The sequence below is a fragment of the Caloenas nicobarica genome, chromosome 19, assembly GCF_036013445.1.
Source record: "Caloenas nicobarica isolate bCalNic1 chromosome 19, bCalNic1.hap1, whole genome shotgun sequence".
In the NCBI taxonomy this organism is placed as follows: domain Eukaryota; kingdom Metazoa; phylum Chordata; class Aves; order Columbiformes; family Columbidae; genus Caloenas; species Caloenas nicobarica.
Genome location: NC_088263.1, coordinates 2,327,684 through 2,346,280, shown reverse-complemented (window position 1 = coordinate 2,346,280; position 18,597 = coordinate 2,327,684). Strand labels below are relative to the sequence as shown.

Sequence of the window (18,597 nt, the reverse complement as noted above, 5' to 3'; positions counted from 1 at the left end):
GAGCAGGCACATCAGGTTCCTCAAACAGATTTCTTTTCACCTACATTTGTGCTCTACACGGATTTGTTGTGCCTGAGACACTTCACAGCAAGACGAAGGGAAGGGGATCAAGGTGCCTGATCTGTAGATCTTGTGTCTATTGGTAACAGAAACATCTAAATCACATTTTCATCACTTCCCTGTCTACCTGGGGGCTCAACAGTCCAGTCCTGGGGGCAAATCCACTTCTCACCCACCTTGTTATTTACTTGAACACACGTCTCTTTGGCTTCACTTGCTCCTCTCTGATATTTCTTTCTTCCACGCAGCACTGCCCAACGCAGTCCTTAGGGCACATGTATCACCAAAGGCACGATCACCAATAGCAATGATAACCTGCACTGGTTAATTTGCAGTATCTTGAGAAAGAAAGAATCCACATTCTCAGTACACGTAGGTCCCGATAATTACGCACTTATTACTATCAGATACTTACAATATGTCCTTTCTCATTCAGTAGCTCTAACTCGAGCGCTTGCTCTGACCCACGTAGTGAACCGCGAAAGGACGTTCACATTTTCTTTCACTGTCACATTTCTCGAGAGAAGGGAACACGCTGGGACAAACCTCGGCTGACTGATGCCGGTTCACAACAGCGGGGGACTCACCGAGCCAAACTCATATCTGATGCAGACTGCTTTGTAACCCCATGGGATGGGGAGTTTATAAATCAAGGCAGAATATAGCCATAAGACGTAGACAGAAGCTTTAAAAAAAAAGTCCCAAATTTATTACTGTATTTAGCAGCCAAACTGATGATTAAAGCACCTTAGATTTAAAACCTCAGCTCCAGCATCAGAAGCAAAGTGGCAAAGGGGAATCCAGATAAACCCTATTAAAAAAAGATCCGTCATCTCAGAAAAATAAATTTCAGAGAAACAGTCCTCTCTCCCCTGCTCCACCTCTGCTGGACCTGACATTTTTGGTACCAACTTTAAATGAAAGAACCGTCTCGGCCACTGAAGACGAATGGAAAGATTTTAGGTTCACAGAATGTGGACTCGCAGCACTGTTTGTAGTACCAGGGATGAAGTTAATGCTTTTTTTAGCATTAGCCCTACCAACCTTGCTGGTCTGTAGGGCTGAAACAGCCAAGGAACAGGCACGGTCAAAACCAGGAAATTTGTGCAAAATATTGAAGCATGAGGCAGGGAGATAAAAATGGAGATGTAGCAATTAAAAAAAAAAAAGTCACAGTGGCATTTCAGCCACGCAGTAGGTTCAGAGTCAAGCGAGCGAACGTCAGGCACAGTGCTCGCTGTGGGGTCACCTGCAGCCTGGCCAAGCCAGCCCCACCGTGACTTTATGGGGCACCCTGACCCCACCGCTCCCGAGGAGGGAACGTCACACGCTTCTCTGCAAACCACAGACAAAAGGCAAGGGAGCAGCTCCGAGAAAACAGAAGGTCACTCAACTATGACAAAACGGCTCCAATTAGTCTTCTGCGCTGAAACGGGCCTAGAAAACAAACTAGAGACGCTGTTGACATTGTGCCTCATGGATGAGTAACCTTTTAGTCTGGCCTGTAACATTAATGTGAATAGATGAAATTGTTACCGTGAGACATGACCCAAAGGAGCAAGTGGCAGCTCCACCGCTGGCCTTTGCATTTCCATGGTAACACCGTGACCTATGTTTTATTTACTTTATAAGCAAACAACATATTTGACAGCAAGTTTTCAGATACACCCACACCATACCTGCGCTGGCTGATCCTGGAAGCAGCCTGAAACCTTCAGAGATGAGATTTTGCATCCCTGCTCTGCTCTAAACTCAGGCTGCCTACAAGCCCCTGGGGAACAAGGGTTCTTTTTAGAAAGGCCACCTCCCCAGCTCAAGGCCACCTCCCCACAGGGGCACAGGGACACACTGGGAGAGCTGGGACAGATGCGCTGCTGGGGTCCGTCCTGGGGATGGGGGAACATTGTCTAGAGAAAAAGGCAGACTCGGTGCTTACCCTGACCCAGGCTCCACTGGCAGCTCCGCAGTCTGACCGCTGGCAAACTGAAGGTCTCTCTTGGAGCACCATACGGCACCAGCCTTACCTCACGGCCTCACAAAAAGCACTGCTCGCAGGTCACCTGCAAAGCCTCACGCGGGGATTTCTCGAGTCCCACGGCAGCTCCTGGCGGTGTCAGGAGCCTCAGTCGTGTGGCTGCTGCCCTCACACCCTCTCTTCCGAAGCAGCAGAAGCCCAGGGTACAAACACAAGCGGTTTCTTCGGCGCAGTCCCTGCACGTGGCACGGTAACCTCGGCAAACACATTTTTCTCCCGCCACCACTACCCTTTGCTACGGGGCTTGGGGAAGCTCACGAGTGCCCTCTTCTCCTTACACGCTCAGTGTTTTCACTGACGGCTGAAGCATCACGCAAGAACAAAGAAAATAAGTGAATATGACTTTTTTTTGAGCTCAAAAAGAAGCTTCTTCCAGTTTCAGGTAGCTATATCCCCTTTGGTTTGTACTGATGCAAACCAGAGTAGTGACGCTGTTTCTGCAGGAACGACAGTGAACTTGGGTCAAGACCTGGGGGGCAGCTCTGACCCAAGGCCCCTCATCTCCGCAGCACCAAGCACAGCTCATACTCGCTGGGATTTTTCCCTCTCTTGCTTCCAGAGCCTTTTGCCCCCAGCTTGTCCAGAGCAGCCAGAACCAGCACTGCATCCCACAGCAACGGCCCCAGCACTCCAGCAGTTGCCCTTCAAATAACCCAACCGAGCAAAAGAGAAACTGCCTGATAAAAAAGTACCAGGCAAAAAACCCCCAAAACAAATAAAAAAACCCAGCACAAACCCCTTCCTTGCCTCAGCAAAAGATCCTTGTGTCCAAATCCCATCTCACTGGGATGCATTGCTGCTTCCCCAGACAGGAGGAAGTTTCTCAAATGCTCTGCTGCTGTCATTTTTAATTTCACTACCCCATGCCCTGGGTGTCTTTTTTGCCTCACAGTTCCAGTACATGGAGATAAAGAAATCTAAAGCAGTATATCAGTGTGGGGCCTCCAAGATCTAAATTGGGAGAAGGGGACCCTGGGAATGTCCAAAACCCCTTATCCCACGAGCTCCGGTGATTATTTCTTCTATGTTTTGCTCTCTTGCAGCCTTTTTACACTTCCCTTTCACAACATTTCAGTCCTTTTCCCTGCCTTTCTTCTAGTTCTGTCCCAGGGGACACCCGCTCCTACACTAAAACCTCGTCACAGACAAAGCTGGAAAGTCTTTGGAAGGTACCAGAAAGCTCTGAGAGCCAGCAAGGGCTCTGGCAACAGCCCTGCAGTTGGAACGAACGCCGAACACGGGACAGTGCTCTTCTTGGGCACCTTCCCAGCCCTTCAGCCTGCGTGAACAGCCAGCAATGAGCAGCGGCAAGAATGGCACAGGAGATGGATTAGCACCCAGCACCAGCTCCCTTCACACATCTGCGTCCTGCCAGCTGCTGCACACTCCAACCCTCCCTTTTTTTTAATTTTTTAATTCCTCAGAATATCTCAAAGATCAGGAGAAAAAAAACTGAGTGATCCCAAGGAGGCAATCATTTCATCCTCTGCCAGCAACTCATACACCGTCACCAGGCAGCTTCCCTGTTCCAAAAGGGAAAATAGAAGAAAAATCTGTATTGCCATCATCCCTGCTGCAACCAAACACAGCGCACTCTGCGCAAAGCAACAGAAGAGGTAAAGGTACCTCCACATCGCCTGGAAAAACCTCCTCCAGAATAAGATATTGAAGAGTTGCATAGGAATAGTCACATAATATTTCTGAGCCATGAAGTTCTCAGGCCTCACATCAGGAAAAATAAGTTGTAACTGATGACATGTATCCTCCCTCACCTTTTTCTCACTACATGTACACCTTGCAATCCTCTTTACCTCCTGCTGATATACCCACTGCCCCGGCGAAGGAAGCAGAGGATGGACAGACTGCAATTTTCTTGAAAACAGAAGGTAAACAAAGCCTTGCAAATAACTCACCCATCATGAAAATGCTCGGATGCGGCAGCTGGCCCATCCTGCTGATATACAATCCCTCTGTAGTTCTTCATTACCACTCCTCAATTTCTCAAAACTGTTCCGCCACACACATACACACAAGCTCTCCAGAGGAGCCACCAGAAATAGACTCTGTGGTGTAAAAAATATCCCCAAAGAATAAGCTCCTTGATCTGTTGTGGAATGTGAAGCAAGAGGTAGGCTGCAAAAGCTGTTATACCATCTACTTTCCTTGGAGTTGAGGACTCTAAAGATAAAAAAAGTCAAACCCAAATGTACAATCCTCAGAGAACAAAGTGCAGCAGAAACAGAGTGAGTTGGGTCAGTCTCGCACACTTGGCATCTCCATCCAGCTGGCGGGTCTCCTGTGTTTCCACCCTTCTGCCAAGGAGTTGCATTAGCAGGTAAAGCAGCAAAAGAACTGGCATTCCAAAGATACACAGCCATCTCATTTTCTGCACAGGGCTTGTCCTCTGCAGGGACAAAGGTGGGTTCTGGCTCCTGGATCCGCAGAAGAGGATCCTGCCCTTCCCTCCTCCGTTTAGACCTCCACTGTCCCACTGACAGCTCTGCCACCTTCCTGCTCCTCAAACACCACAACCCTTTTCCCTCACTGCATTCATCAATGACTTTAAACCTTTCTTAAACCGTTTTTTTTCTAGACTATAAACTAATGAAGTCAAGGCCTGACTCCTTCCGTTCACATCTAAGCCAGCGCCTCAATCCCAGCTGTAATCTGCTGGCAATGTGGGGAGCATCCACGCTGGAGCTGGCGTTACTGCAGCAGAAAGAAGGTTTATCCCACGAGGCGAAGACACAGTGAAAGCCCAGAATGCCACAAACAGAGACATCCATGCGCCGAGAGCTCAATTGTTCAGTGTGCTGAGCTTCCTGGACCTAAGCCACCAACACACACGAGTAGGATTTTAACCACAGGACACTGGTGGACTTGTCCAGCCACAACTGCCTCTTCCCGCACCCTTCAGCTGAGCTGGTGAGTCAGAGCAGATTCAGGTACTTCTATATATGTGCTGCCTCTTCAACGTATGTAGAAGAGGCCCTTTGTTTCACTGGAGTCACCAGAGGAAAGCTCATCATCCAGCTTAAGTGCTCTGCTGAGCCAGAGGTGAAGCGTTCAGAAGTTTGTGAAAGCGATACCAAGATATATAGAATTTCTGCAGGAAGGAAAGAGTTGACTTCTCTGTTATTGGACTACTGGGACAAACAAAAGGGAGCCAAATTTTCTATTCTCAACATTTTTATAGGATAGCAACCTTCCTACCATGGTTATATATAAAAAAATGTTACAGGCTGTGTTAAATTATACACTGCAGAATCTCAAAAGATGACTTAAAAATGATAATTCTTTTTTATTTCCTCTTCTATAAACATTTAGAGTCATTTCTAGGCAACTTTATTTATTTCCAAGTCGATACTTAAGGATCCCATAAGGATTGTGGCATATCCACATGTATCTCTCGCTGCTTGATTCTTATCTGTGGCAACTAAGTTCACTTGGATTCAAATACGATCTCAAGCCTGATACACCGAGGGGGTGGTGGGTAGGAAAAGGTTTCCCCGGAGAGCTTACAGGTATGTTACACGCAGAGAGGGCTTAAGTGCTGGTCTGGGGAGCCCCAAAAAAGTCAAAGTAAACTGCAGTACATTGTTTTAAACCCCTTCCAGTCACACAGTGAGCATGATTCAGCCAAGGACAACTTGAAGGTCATTAGAGCAGATCTAAGAAAAAAGGCAGGGACTCATTCAGCTGGCTGTCAATGGCCAGAGTGACTGGGTTTGCTCCTGTAGCAAGAGGCTTTAACCTTTCCTGCCTTAGAGGTTTTAATACACACACACACAAAATGATAACATGACTCTACATTACATTCTATTTAATAACTTTATCCTCTGCAAAACAGTTCAATGCTAAAGAATAATCTCCTACTTGCTCACCAAGGATTTTCTGTGGATTCCACAGGATTTTCTATAGGTTTTGTAGTGAGTTTATTTCTTTTCTCACAGAGAAGACACAGCCCTGTTAGAAATGAGTTTCTCTCATGTCCTCGTGCCCATCAAGCAGAACTCATCACAGGCTGACAGGGTTGACTTCTACATCTACAAAAATAACAGATTAGCTAGCATGTGCTGGTGTCCTCAACCAGACAAGGCAAATCTCATTTTAACCCACTGAAGGAAACTCTGGGAATAAATCCAGAGGTCACCTTTGCCAGCAAAGACAGATTGCTGCACATACACCAAGCATGTCAGTTAACACACTATAACTCACCTTTCTTTTAATTCCCCAGAGAAAACAAGACCTAGGAGTGACAAACCAGTGCAGAAGCCTTGTGCAGTGCAGTCTTTCACTTCCCAGCTGAAACTTCTTCCAAGGACACCAGCTCTAGGGGTGAATTTATGACAGGGCACTTGTCCACCAAAACTGAACTTGTCCCCAGAGCCCACCCAACTGTCACCAAACTGCCTTTCCTCCTCATTTCAGACATCCAGAGGGTGACGACTCCTGTCTCTCTGCTGCCGAGATCTCACACTAACCCTTTATATGATAAATAAATGCACTTTTATTCTAAAGACTATCAATAAACAGGTGCATGCACACACAGACACAAACACGGTATGTCAGTTCTCCTACCTGAGCCGTTTCTGCTTTCGGGATGGTTTTGTGACAGATACTCTCCAAAAGCCCTTGCCGCTCTGCATATCCAAGCATCACAGGAGGCAGTAAAAGAGAGAAAGAGACACAGGTAATGGTTAAAGGCCAAGGAAAGAAGGAACAGTTCAATGTAATGCTCTTCTCCTGCAGCTGCCATTCCCTTGTCTTCGGGTGACAGATTTAAACACGCTGCAATAGCGGCGCCTCAGTTTTTCCCTGGCTGAATGGGAACACAGAGTTGGACTACGAGCCCAGGACTACTTTTGTATTTAGTTTCTCTGTTAAAACTGAAAAAAATGGAAATGCGCCCGCATTAGCTGGCCTTGTTTCTGTGATGCACAGAGGAACTGGATGACTGCCTGAGTTAAACACTCCTGGCAGCGCAGGGCAGAGGTGTCTCCATCCCGGTCCCAACCATCGCTCCAACCTCCACTCTGGTTCAAATGCTCCGACCTGTGAGCCAGCCCAGCTTAGACATTAACGCTAACACCATTTCACCTACCTTAACCCTAAGCTCTCGAGCAGTAGATATGTCAGTATTTGGATTATTGGACAACCTTATTTGAGAGACCCCCAAACACCCCACAGAAGCAGTTCTTGGTTCTCTGATGGATTCAGGTCCTGTGGATGACTGAGATGTTACTGAAATGTATTAAGAATCAACCAGGCAGGGTGAGCTCAACCCTTATGACACATCAGGGCCCACAGAAGAGAGCAAACCTATGAATATTCCAACCACAGCAAAGCTTTCTGCTTTCAGGCCACACAGGAAAGGAATCCTTGGTCAAGGCATGCATTCCCTGGTATACAGTAAATATAATTTCCAGTCTCCTATTTCCAGGATATTTGTAACACCCTGCTGTGTGCCCTCCCGTACCAAACAAACCCGTGACTGAACAGAGCTAATACCAGCTTTTCCGCAGCCATCTCTTCTCCCCAGGTTTGTAGAACAATCTCTCCATGGTCTGCAGCATCACGATCAGGCTGATATTTGCCAACGGACAGTCCAGTGCGGGGGCTCGTGAACACCGAGATGAAACAGCCACCCACCTCCTTGGCAAGCCAAGCCAACAAACCCAGCGGCCAAGCGCTCTCAGCCGGCAAGCACACCGGCATCTCTTGGGGGAGAAGACGAATACTTGCAGCAACAGCGAGGACTCTCCGTGCCAAAGCATCGTGTCCTTGTGTCCCATCCTCTCCCTTCAGAGGTGCTCAACCTCAGAACATCCCTCTCCAGTTCAAGCTGCCACTAAAGGCCACGCTCGTAACAGCCATTAATCATCTACGTGGGAAATGGCTTTGACTTCCAAAACAATCTTCTGCTTTGCTACCCGATGTAGCAGCGTATCCTCACCTGTGTAGGCAAGATTTTCCCCCACTGCTTTTATACATCTCCTCCCAAAAGGAAAAAGATTAACAAAGCTACAATATACCTCCCAGAGCGACTGGAGCTGGAAGGAGTGGGAAGTCCATTTGTCATCCACAGCCAGCAACAGGGGATCAATATGAGCGATGAAGAAAGAGTAATCGAATCTCCCTGGGATGAAATTTCAGCACAGCCAAACACAAAATGCTTTGGAGCAGCACAGCTGGAGCTGTGCAAGAAGCAAGGTTTAACCTTCTGCACCACTACAGGCTAACATACAGAGCCGAGGGTTTTCTGTTCCCAGCTTCTTGCCTGGCTAGTGCCAGATTGTACCTTTACACACTAGTTGGAGGTGGCAGTTGCCCAAACTGTCTTCCTCAATGCCGAAACATCCCCAGAGATGGTCACGCAGAGACTCTGTCACATGAGGGAGCTCTACAATTAGCATGAAGTCCCCACTATGAAGAACAAAGGGATGACCATCATGGTTCACCCATACAGCAGGACAAGCGCCTCGTGGATGTTCATGCACTCATTATGTTTCTGTTGGGGCAAAAAGCAGGACTTGGGCAACACACAAACGTAAAGTCGGGAGCTGGAGTGTGGCCACTTCAGAGAAGTGGTTGAGTTGCCACCCCTGGAGGTGGTTAAAAGATGTGTAGACGTGGTGCTTAGGGACATGGTTTGGCGGTAGACTTGGTAGTGTCGGGTTTACAGTTGGACTCAATGATCTTAAGGGTCTTTTCCAACATAAATGATTCTATGATTCTAACATCAGGCTACGCAGCTACACGAGCACTCCCGCGCTGCTCCTGCACTGCATCTTAGAGGTGGTTAAGGCTCGGCCAAAGCCACCGCTGATCTCCGCTGGCACTGGCACCAGCCCCGCTTTGAGCAGGTGGTTGGGCTCTAGACTTCCCAGACCTCTTCCACCAACACTTCTGGGACTCCAAGGCTTCCCATGAAAATGTCTGTCCTTGCAAAGCATCAACAACACATTTCACAAACAGGGTGCTTACAGCCTTGGGAAAGACTCTGAAGCTTCTCATGTGTATCAGGAGTCATTCCATGTAGAAAAAATAACAACAAGCAAGTTCTCAGGTAAATTATCACTGAGAGAACATGGCGATTTATACAAGAAATGCTGAAATGTGATGATAAAATTTAGTCTGTAACTACTTCAAAAGCTCCAGGAGCATGTTAGTCCATCTACCATTCTCTCCACTCAGTTCTCTGCCAATGCCTGAAGCTGATCTGGCTGGCTTAAAATCGGAACCAACTCTTCAACCTTAGCCTGCGAACCACAAGCTCAAAAAAATAGTACCAAGCACCTCCTGAGACCCAAACTGCAAACGGCTAACACGGAGCCAGGGAGAAGCACTGTCCTCCGTCCCACCTTGTTCCATGGTGAAAACAGGGTCACCTGCAGCTCTGCCACAACTGCTCCATTTCCCTCAGACACTGCAGACCAGCCTAAGAGCAAACAAACGTGGACACTTGATCACAATTATCTGGCAGCAGCTAATAAGGCAATGAAGCCTGCACGGTACAATGTGCAACGGGGGTTTTCCGGCCAATTACACTGCAAACTTCAGGCTCATTTTTTTGCCTATTATCTCAGTGGTTCCTTCTCCATTCCCGCTTCCCAAGTGGCACCGGCTTCTCCTTGGCCTCACTGATCTCCCACAGATGGCTGCGTGTGCCCTTTGCCAAGGGGACTCTGCAGCCAACCAGCTCCTTATGCCCAGGCTCCCCTCGCCAAGCCCTTTGTGTCCATTACTGCCCTGACTGTGCTCCCAGTCACCCCAGTTCACCAGCACCTGCCCGTATCACTAACGGGCCATTCACCCCCTTCTCTTCGGCCACCCGCTGACTTGATCAAATTAAAGTCAGAACAAAATTCAGACAGATGGTAGCTGCTCTATTCACCCCATTCTTTTCTATTTCTTTTCTCGACATGCTGTATTAATACAAGTCACACAGTGGCGCTTTTCTCTCAGCTCAGTTTTGCTCCCGCTCTCACAGCCAAGTTCAAGTCCCATCACGCCTTCTGATGGCGTTGGACAGAAAACCTTTCAACTGGGCTCAGAACAGAGACGCTTCGGGATAATTTAACTGGCAAGGGATAAAAAAGGAAACTTGTTTCATATAAATGAGATGAAGTACAAGGTGCCTTACAGACCCGCGGGCCGATGAGCTATAACCCGAGCGTATGACCCCGCAAAAGCTGCATACAAATGAGCAGGTAGTACCGAGAGGTGACCGGCTGATGACATGAACAAGTTCAGCCCTGACTCATCCAGAGAGAGGTTTTCATTTTAGTGGCAGATCAGACCTGCACGTTACACAGGCAGCACAGCTTGATTTAACAAAAGGACATCAACCAGGGACCACAGCCTTAGCACGCTGCGCTACTGAGTCTAACCAGTAAAGACAAGACTGCCATTGTCTCAGAGAAAACACCACTATCTTCTCCGGCTTCTTCTCCATCAGAACGACTCCAAGAACGCGGAGGGTGGGACGGGGCAGCACAACACAGGCAGCAAAGGCTGCTGCCCATCCGAGGGCAGTTTTCAGCGCTCACAGTGCATTAGGTGTCGAAGCTGCACTCGGGGCTGGAAGAGAAACCAGCTGAGATTTTGCAAAGAAGCACAGACGGTCTAGACATCCATTTGCTAGAAGGAGGAAAGCCGCCAAATAACAAAAGATCTCAATTACAACGTGATGAGCATGGAATAGCCTTCATGTCTCTGAAATAATCACATCAACAAGATAAAAGGGGCCTTGATGTATACGAGCAGCTAGGAGAAATTGATGCACGCAAATTCATGCAATCCATCAAACTGACACTGAACCAAGCGAAGAAATGGGCATTGAAACACCCAGAGGTACACGAAAGACCCACTTCAACTTCAAGCACAGCAGCAAGCTTAGCAAAACCTGGACTATTCAGCAGTATTACACGGAAAAATAAAGAACACCCACCACCTTCTCATGTTCCTCCTGAAGTAATGCCCAGAGGAGGTGAGCAGGAATCTGTTGTGACAGCACCTGCCAGCGCTGCACCTCGGGAAAGCTCAAGAGAAGAGACCTGCATCATCAGGACCTGCGTCCTCCCCCAGCAGCAATCCTGCTCTCGTCACCGCGCACAGGGGAACGCCGCCAGCATCTCCACGGTTAACAGCTCAGTCATTACACACCGCTCACACCTACGGTGTTTAAACCCAACAGTAACGATACCCTGACAAAAATCAGTTTTCTGAAATATCTATGGAGGGAGGTGGTAGCTGGAGAATTTTAATTTTAAATTTTAAAATGCTAAATTCTCACACTCAAGATAAGCAAATCAGATGTTGGCAATGGATCTTAAAGTCAAAGACCCCAAGACCTTGGTGGAATTTATAGTCACAAAGCCTGGAGAGGCAGAGCAGGAATAAGGTAAAAGACCAAGGTAATCAAAGCACCAGAGAGTTCATACCACTCACAGAAAATCCACAAACGGAAAAACCAAATCTAGACTCCGTGAAGAGCCCCAACCCAAGACAAAAATTGTTCCTGGAGCAAGAAATCCAGGATAAGGAATGCGTTCAAGTACCTTGGCATTTTTCAGGGCAAGATTTACCCTTTCACAGCAACTAATGCTTCACAGCCTTGTTTAAACCCACTCCCCAGCCCCCTCTGGTGAGTGCAGGGGGAGCGAGACCAAACTCTTACCGCCCTGTGGGGTATCTCGGACTAGACGTCAAAGTACTGAAATTGGGTTAAGATGAACCGCACGCTCGACTGAAATATTTCTTGTGCTAAACCACAGCAAGGAGAGACAGTTCTGGAACACCCAGCAAAAGTCTCATGTCCATTCGCTCGCACTGTCACACACTCCTAAAGAAAAGCTGTAGGCCAGAGTAATGCAAAGCAGAGCTGCAGGAAAACTTATTTACGGCCACAGTTGGGGTGCCAGCATTGTTCTGTAGGCGTCAAGGCAGCAAGGACAAAGAGGGCCCGTTTCTCACGGCTTTGGATCATCTGTGCCCTTGAAAGTGTGCTGAGGAAGCTGAGGAATGTGTGTCAGACACCACGGGGGCCAGGACCCCGAGAAGAACCAGCACAAAGCCCCACGGCACAGCCTGGGTGCTGTCGGCACAGGGGCAGCGCCAAGGTCACAACTCAAGGACAACTGCACCATCCCTTCAGCACTCCTGCCCCGGGAGCTGCAAGGCGAAAAAAAGCACACACAGGCATGAAACCACAGTTCAACGGGGAGACCTCACACGAAAGCACTTCACATTTCACCAAAGCAACAGCGCTAAGCCACGGTCACTTTGCGTTGCTGCATGCAGAATGGGTGCGCGGTTTGCTGCAGCTCTCCCAGGAGAGGACAGGACGACAGAGACCAAAGTTCGCAGCATCGCGGATGCTCTCGACAACGCCAGCACAGAGCAACTGTGCCATTATTTTGTAAGGAGCTATTTAAAAGACCTAGCACACAACAAACTGCATGGAGCTTAATTAATTCTCCTGGGACTGAAGACTCCCCTGAGTCGCTCTGCAGAGATTTTAATTTAGGAATCTAGGGAGCTTGCACCTTCTGCTTAGATCACATTACTCACTACAGCAAACAAATGACGCTCCCCGCTCAGTAAGACGGAGAAATGCACACACACACACTCCAGCCACACATAATAAATATATATTAGGGCCACTTGGACTTGCAGTGAGTTTCAGGAGATGATTTTTCTCCCAAAAAAGAAAAGCCAGGAGACCTATGAACAGGGCAGAGCTCAGGAGGTGCAGAGGAACAATCGCAGGGCATCTCCTCCTGCAGCACGAGAACAGGATCCCACGGCCGCCCACCCGAAACCGCAGGGGACCGATCACTGCAGCAGAGCCACCCACAGAGGTGACCCAAGTACCCAGCCCTCTTGGGAAGAACAGAATTGTCTTTGTAGCCTTATCTACTGTCCTGCAGAGCCTCCTCACTGCAGGTAAGGAACATAAGGACACAGGGACACAGAGGAGGAGCCAGGGCAGAGCAGAGGATGTAGTGATGTGCTCTGGGAAGCCCAGAGGAACCTTTCAGCAGGTGGGTCATCACCGCTGGAGAAATCCTGTGGGTGGCAGAGCCCTCAGGAGGCAGGAACAGCAGGACGGAGGCAGCGCCTGCCCCCACCAGCACCTTCTCCATGCAAGGAGGCAACGCAGGGAGCTCCTCAACAAGTTCTTTGCCCTCCCCAAAGGCGTTTTCAATTTGGCATTTCTAGAGCAGGGCATGAACAGGGAGACACACGAGCACCTGTCCTGTGCCATGGTCTGCAGGACCAGACACCCCTCAAGGACTTCATGTTCCCCAGCCCAAGCCTGCTCAGCTAACTTTTCTGGTCAAACCACCACAATTCCTACCACCAAGAGAGACCTCAGAGCTCCCACATAACAGCAGCAGGTCAGTAGCTGGAACAGGTACGCAGCAAACCAGAATCCCAGAGACACCTCTTGAACTCTACAGAGTTGATACCACTTGAGTGGCATCTGACCATCCTGGTGTGGGCTCAAAGGCCGTCACGTCCAAAACGCATCAGTCGCTCTCAGACACCCACTCTACCATTTGAAATCTTACTGATTACCAAATACGTTGTTCGTGCGACTGTCTAATCCCACACTCAGAAGCCCATTACAAGAGTTCTGCTGCACTTTATGTCATTTCTGTATAGCCACCTGGCTGAAAAGAATCCTACTTCCAAATCTTTGAACACCATTGAAAGCGCTTTCATTTTCGTTACTGGTTACGAACCATGGAGAAAAGTTCCAGGTTCTGCCCCGACAGCTTTCTCCAGAGGCACTTCAGACTTTGAAGGATGGATTTCTTTACAATGCAAACAGACATCTTTGGATCTCTTCGCTTCAACCCATAAGGCTATCTTTCCTCCTGGCACGGCAGAGATGCCGTAATGCCGGGTCACAGTCACAGAGAGGTGGCTGAGATCTCTCAGCTGCACAGATCAAGTCCTACACATAACTCCGGGTTATTCTAGAGCAATTTTGTCTAACACAAAGGAGGTGTTATATAACGCAGTTCAAAAGTTTGTTTCTTCCTATTTTTTTCAGCAGCAAAGAGCGAGTCTAGATGTGGCAGAGACGCTGACAGACCTGCCCATTTGCACAGCTGTGCTGTAGGAGCAGCTAAAAAGCTGCACCAGTGCCCCAAACAGTCACCGGGTGATCGCGGTGACACCTGCACCGCAGCGTGGGAGAAGGGTCCTTCCCATCTCTCTTGGCAAAGGGCACCGTAGCAACGCTCATCTGCGATAGCTTTTTAAACCTACGTGCAACATACACGTTTTCTAGGTTCTCCCATGTTTGATGCTAAAAAGCACGGGGATCAGACAGTAAGTGAAATTCTACACTGTAAGACAAAATACAAATGCAAAACAGGCACAATATAGAACCCAAATCTTTTAAGTGGTCAAGGTATTGGCTTGGGACAGTGCCAGAGAGAGCAGATGTGTTGGGTCCAGGATTCCACGCAATAGGTTTTCCATTCAAAGGAGCATGACCCCTTGAAGAAAGCCACTGACTTTGCCATCAGACAAAGATCACATTTCAGCTGATGAAAAAACACCGAGCAAACTGACCGCGCTTCCAGTTCCCAAAGATTAGACAGACCCAGCCCTGACCTGCTCCTTGCAAACCGAGCAAATAAAACCTACGGATGCTGCTGGCAGCGAGACACGCGGACACCTTTGCAGACAAACCACCTCTCCCAGGGCTGAGCGTCCGAGCTTTGCAGACAAACCACCTCTCCCAGGGCTGAGCGTCCGCTGCGTGCGGGGGGAGCCCGGTCACCCCCAGCCACAGCAAGCGGGTGGCTGCTTTGGGGGGACCGCAGCAGCGAGGGGACCGTGCGGGCACATGCCGGGTCCCTCCAAGCTCTCCCAGCCCAGGCCGCCTCTCCCGAGCCCCGGGGGGGAGCACCTGCCCCGCCGGCCCCGCACGGCCCGGCCCTGGGGGACACGACCCGGGGTCGCACCCGCAACCGGCCGCCTTGGCTCGTCCTGAGGGGCTCGGGGCCTCCCCGGAGCCGCCAGCGCGGCCGGGGGCGGGCAGGGTCTCCGCACCGCGGGGCTCCCCGAGGCGGGGCCCGCCCGCCCGCGCCCCCGGCACCCACCTCACTTTGGCCGCCACCGACGACATGGCCTCGTTCCTCAGCGTCTTCCTTTTGGACACGGCTGTGCCCATATTCGCGCGGGGGGAAGCCGCCGGCGGAGCGCTCATCGCACAACCCCGCGGCTGCCCATGCCGCGGCGGGGCCGGGTGCCGGGGGAGCCGCCGCCCCTCGCTGCCGCCCGCCCGTCCCTCAGCGCCCCGCCATGCCGCGGCGCCCCCCGGCCCGCCCCGCCGCGCTGCCCCCGGCGACTGCTGCGCTCCGCCGCGGCCGCTGCCTCCTCATTGACTGCGGCAGGAGGGAGGGCCCGGCCACCGCCCGCCGCCCAGGAAGCGCCGCTATATTTGGCCGGCGGCTCCCCCCTCCGCCCCCGCCTCCTCCCGGCTGACATCATGGCGGGCCGGCCCGGAGCGGGCGGCGGCCCCGCCTGAGGAGGCTGGCTCGACCCGGCGACCCCCGGCAAGGGCGGCTGTCCCCTGCGCTCACCTGCCGGGGGTGTCCGGCCGGTGGCGAGGGGAGGCTGGGGGGGATGTTCCCTCCGGGCTCCCGGCAGGAGTCAGACCCGCAACCTGCAAAAAGCGCAGTGATTTTGACATAAAACTGGAGCCTGCCTTTGACGGAACAGGTGAAAGGTGCTGGGCACGGTCAGTGCTCCACAGCTGGGTGCTCTGTCGGTGGGCGGGTGCTCATGGGGTGGACACGGTCACCAGGGTCACGCCGTCAGGTTTTGAACACGGCGTCTGTGAAGGAACAACACCGGTGCCCGTTCTCCTCCTGTGGCTTTGTCCCCTCAGCCCATCCTTGCTCACCGCCATCGTCCCGGAGCAGGTCCCAGGGCGGCTCAGGAGCTCCTCGAGGCGCAGAGCCGTGAGGCAGAGCTGGGTGTCCAGACACCTCCTCGTCCCCAGTGTCACCTGCCAGAGAAAACACCTTCCCTGGGGTCAGCGAATGCTTGAAAACAAGCACAGTGCAAGGAGCTGCTCGGCTGCTCAGCCAAGCCTGAGGGATTTTCAATTCATAGAATCATGGAACAGTTTGGGTTGGGAGCGACCTTCAAAGTTCAGCCCCCTGCCGCGGGCAGGGGCACCTTCCGCTAGACCAGGTTGCTCAGAGCCCCATCCAACCCGACCTTGAACGCTTCCAATGATGGGGCATCCACAGCTTCTCTGGGCACCCTGTTCCAGGATCTCACCAGCCCCATCATAAATCACTTCTTCCTAATGCCTAACCTAAATATGCTCTCTTTCAGTTTAAAACTGTTGTTCCTTGTCCTGTCACTACAGGCCCTGGTAAAAGTCTTTCTCTTTCTTATAAGCCCCCTTTGTACATTGAAAGGCCACAAGAAGATCTCCCCAGAGCCTTCTCTTCTCCGTCTGAACAATCCCAACCAACTCTTTCAGCCTTCCTTCAGGTTCCAGGGTTCCAGCCCTCACATCAGTTTAATGGATGAAGGTTTCGATCCCTAGGAGGGTCTGGGAAAGCGCTTTTCCTTGAGAAAGTATTTTATAAATCTGCTTTCAGGGCACCTGAGTGGGGGCAGGAAGTTTTAAAATATTATTCACAATATATACAGAAAAAACACTTGGGTGGTCCCCTGGCTCTGTGAGCGAGTACACGAATCCCAGGAATGCAGAGCTAACTCATTCACCAATATCTACCAGAAGCAGAAGTTTTATAGATAACTAAACTTCCTACAAGCTTTGTGAAAAGAGGCAACTGAAGGAGGGAGTGATAGACAAACAGACGCACCTTGTCATGGCTGTACCTGGAGAAAGGCTCATGTGCCACTGTCCTCCAGAGACCCTGCATGGAAGAGACCAAAATCTGGGAAAAGCTTCAGTCCTCTCCATACACTCCAAAGGCAAATCTTCAAGAAGACATATGAGGATTTGAACAAATGAAAGCTAAATATCTGGTCTGTTAATCTACAAATTGAAAAATAAAGTCATTCACGCAGAGAGCAGGAAAAAAGATGAATAAGGTACCCAACTACCCTGGTGTGTGGACACCAGGAGCGGGATGTAAATACCTCGTCAGCTGGAATTTTATCAGAGACTGGGGAATTCACTGTGAATAACAAACTTTCAGAAATGTGTCTTCGCTAAGACCCAAGCTGTAAGCAGAAAAAGTGCCATGTGTGCAAAAAAAAAGACATCACCCAGCTGACTGACGGCGAGGTGCTAAGTGACATTGGCTGCTCCGTCACCGCCACCGACTGAGCTGGCCTCAGCGTCCTGCTCGCCCCGCAGAGCTGCTCTTGGAAATGAGAGTTGCTCCTTGAGACTTCTTTAAGCATTACAGTCTCGATCCCATGTGCTAATATTGGCAAACAGATTTTAGGGCAGGTACGCGTCAGTCCCGTGTGTTGGAAGCAGGAGTGGGAGAGCTGATGTGTGCTCATCTAATTCGATGCTGGGTCTTGCTTTGCGCCACTAGGGACACAGAGACACAGAGATCTGAAGGTGCACGCACAGTCAAAAGAAGGGAGAAAAGAGAAATACGTGAGAATACTTTAAAAATAAGGTCAGCCTGAGCTTTTTGACCGTGCTTCCCCCCTTTTTTCCTGCATAATTAGAGAGGAAAAATGCTCTTTATGTCTACGTTTAAATATTGTGTCAGTTGTGGCAAGTGCTATCCTTTAAAAATGCAGACAACAAAAAAAACCCCAAAACTAACAGAAAAATAGACTCTCTCCCTGACATAATCCCCAGCAGATCTACCTGGAAACACCCCAAAGTTTCTCACCGTGACATTCTCCAGGTACAAAACAAAACCCAGCGTCAGCGCATTAAATTCCTTCCCACAGAAGATGACTCCCGTTAAACTTCAACTCATGACTATCCCCCCGCCCTCACCCTGTTTTTTGTTGCACAGTCATGTCACCACAGAATTTCTACAACAGAAAATGAGAGAAAATCCATCTGTTTTTAGGGAGCACCTTAAAAAGAACTGTGGAGAATTTGCACCGTGCAAGCAGAGTCTCAGTGAAGCAGTGTCCAGTGCGGTCAGTTCCTAAAATTAAAAAGCAGGGATGCCTCCACCTTCACCCTGTTTTCAGACCACACTCTGTCACGTTTGTGCCCTTTGGAGCTCTTGCGAACTCTCCCTTGTCCATTCCCCAGCAAGGTCTGACTGTTCAAGGCTGGGGAGGGTCCAGCCCAGTGCAGGGCTCACTCCAAAGGCACATTGGCTGCTCAGGGCTTGGCCAGATGGCTTTTAAAGACATCTGAGGATGGAGATGCCACCACCACTTCGGTCCGTGTCCCGAGGCTGCATCACTCTCATAGGGAAGGACTTTTTTCTTTCTATCTAATGGGAATTTCCCTCGTTGCAACAGTCACTTCTTGGTCTGTGTGCCCTTGAGAAGCGCCTGGCTCC

At 50.1% G+C, this 18,597-nt stretch overlaps 1 protein-coding gene across 6 annotated transcripts in view; it reads right to left on the bottom strand.

The window, feature by feature from the left end:
* NSMF (NMDA receptor synaptonuclear signaling and neuronal migration factor) overlaps positions 1-15,387 on the bottom strand; it is a 43,163-nt gene extending 27,776 nt beyond the window's left edge. For 5 of the 6 annotated variants that reach the window (XM_065648422.1, XM_065648424.1, XM_065648423.1 and 2 more), the window contains exons 1-2: positions 15,223-15,387; positions 6,677-6,738 (exon numbers count right to left, since the gene is read on the bottom strand). In XM_065648422.1, the coding sequence (XP_065504494.1) occupies positions 6,677-6,738; positions 15,223-15,329 (169 nt within the window). In that variant the 5' untranslated portion in view covers positions 15,330-15,387. The remainder of the gene's footprint in view (positions 1-6,676; positions 6,739-15,222) is intronic. The other variant, XM_065648427.1, reaches the window with a different exon arrangement.
* Between the last annotated feature and the right edge of the window lie 3,210 nt (positions 15,388-18,597).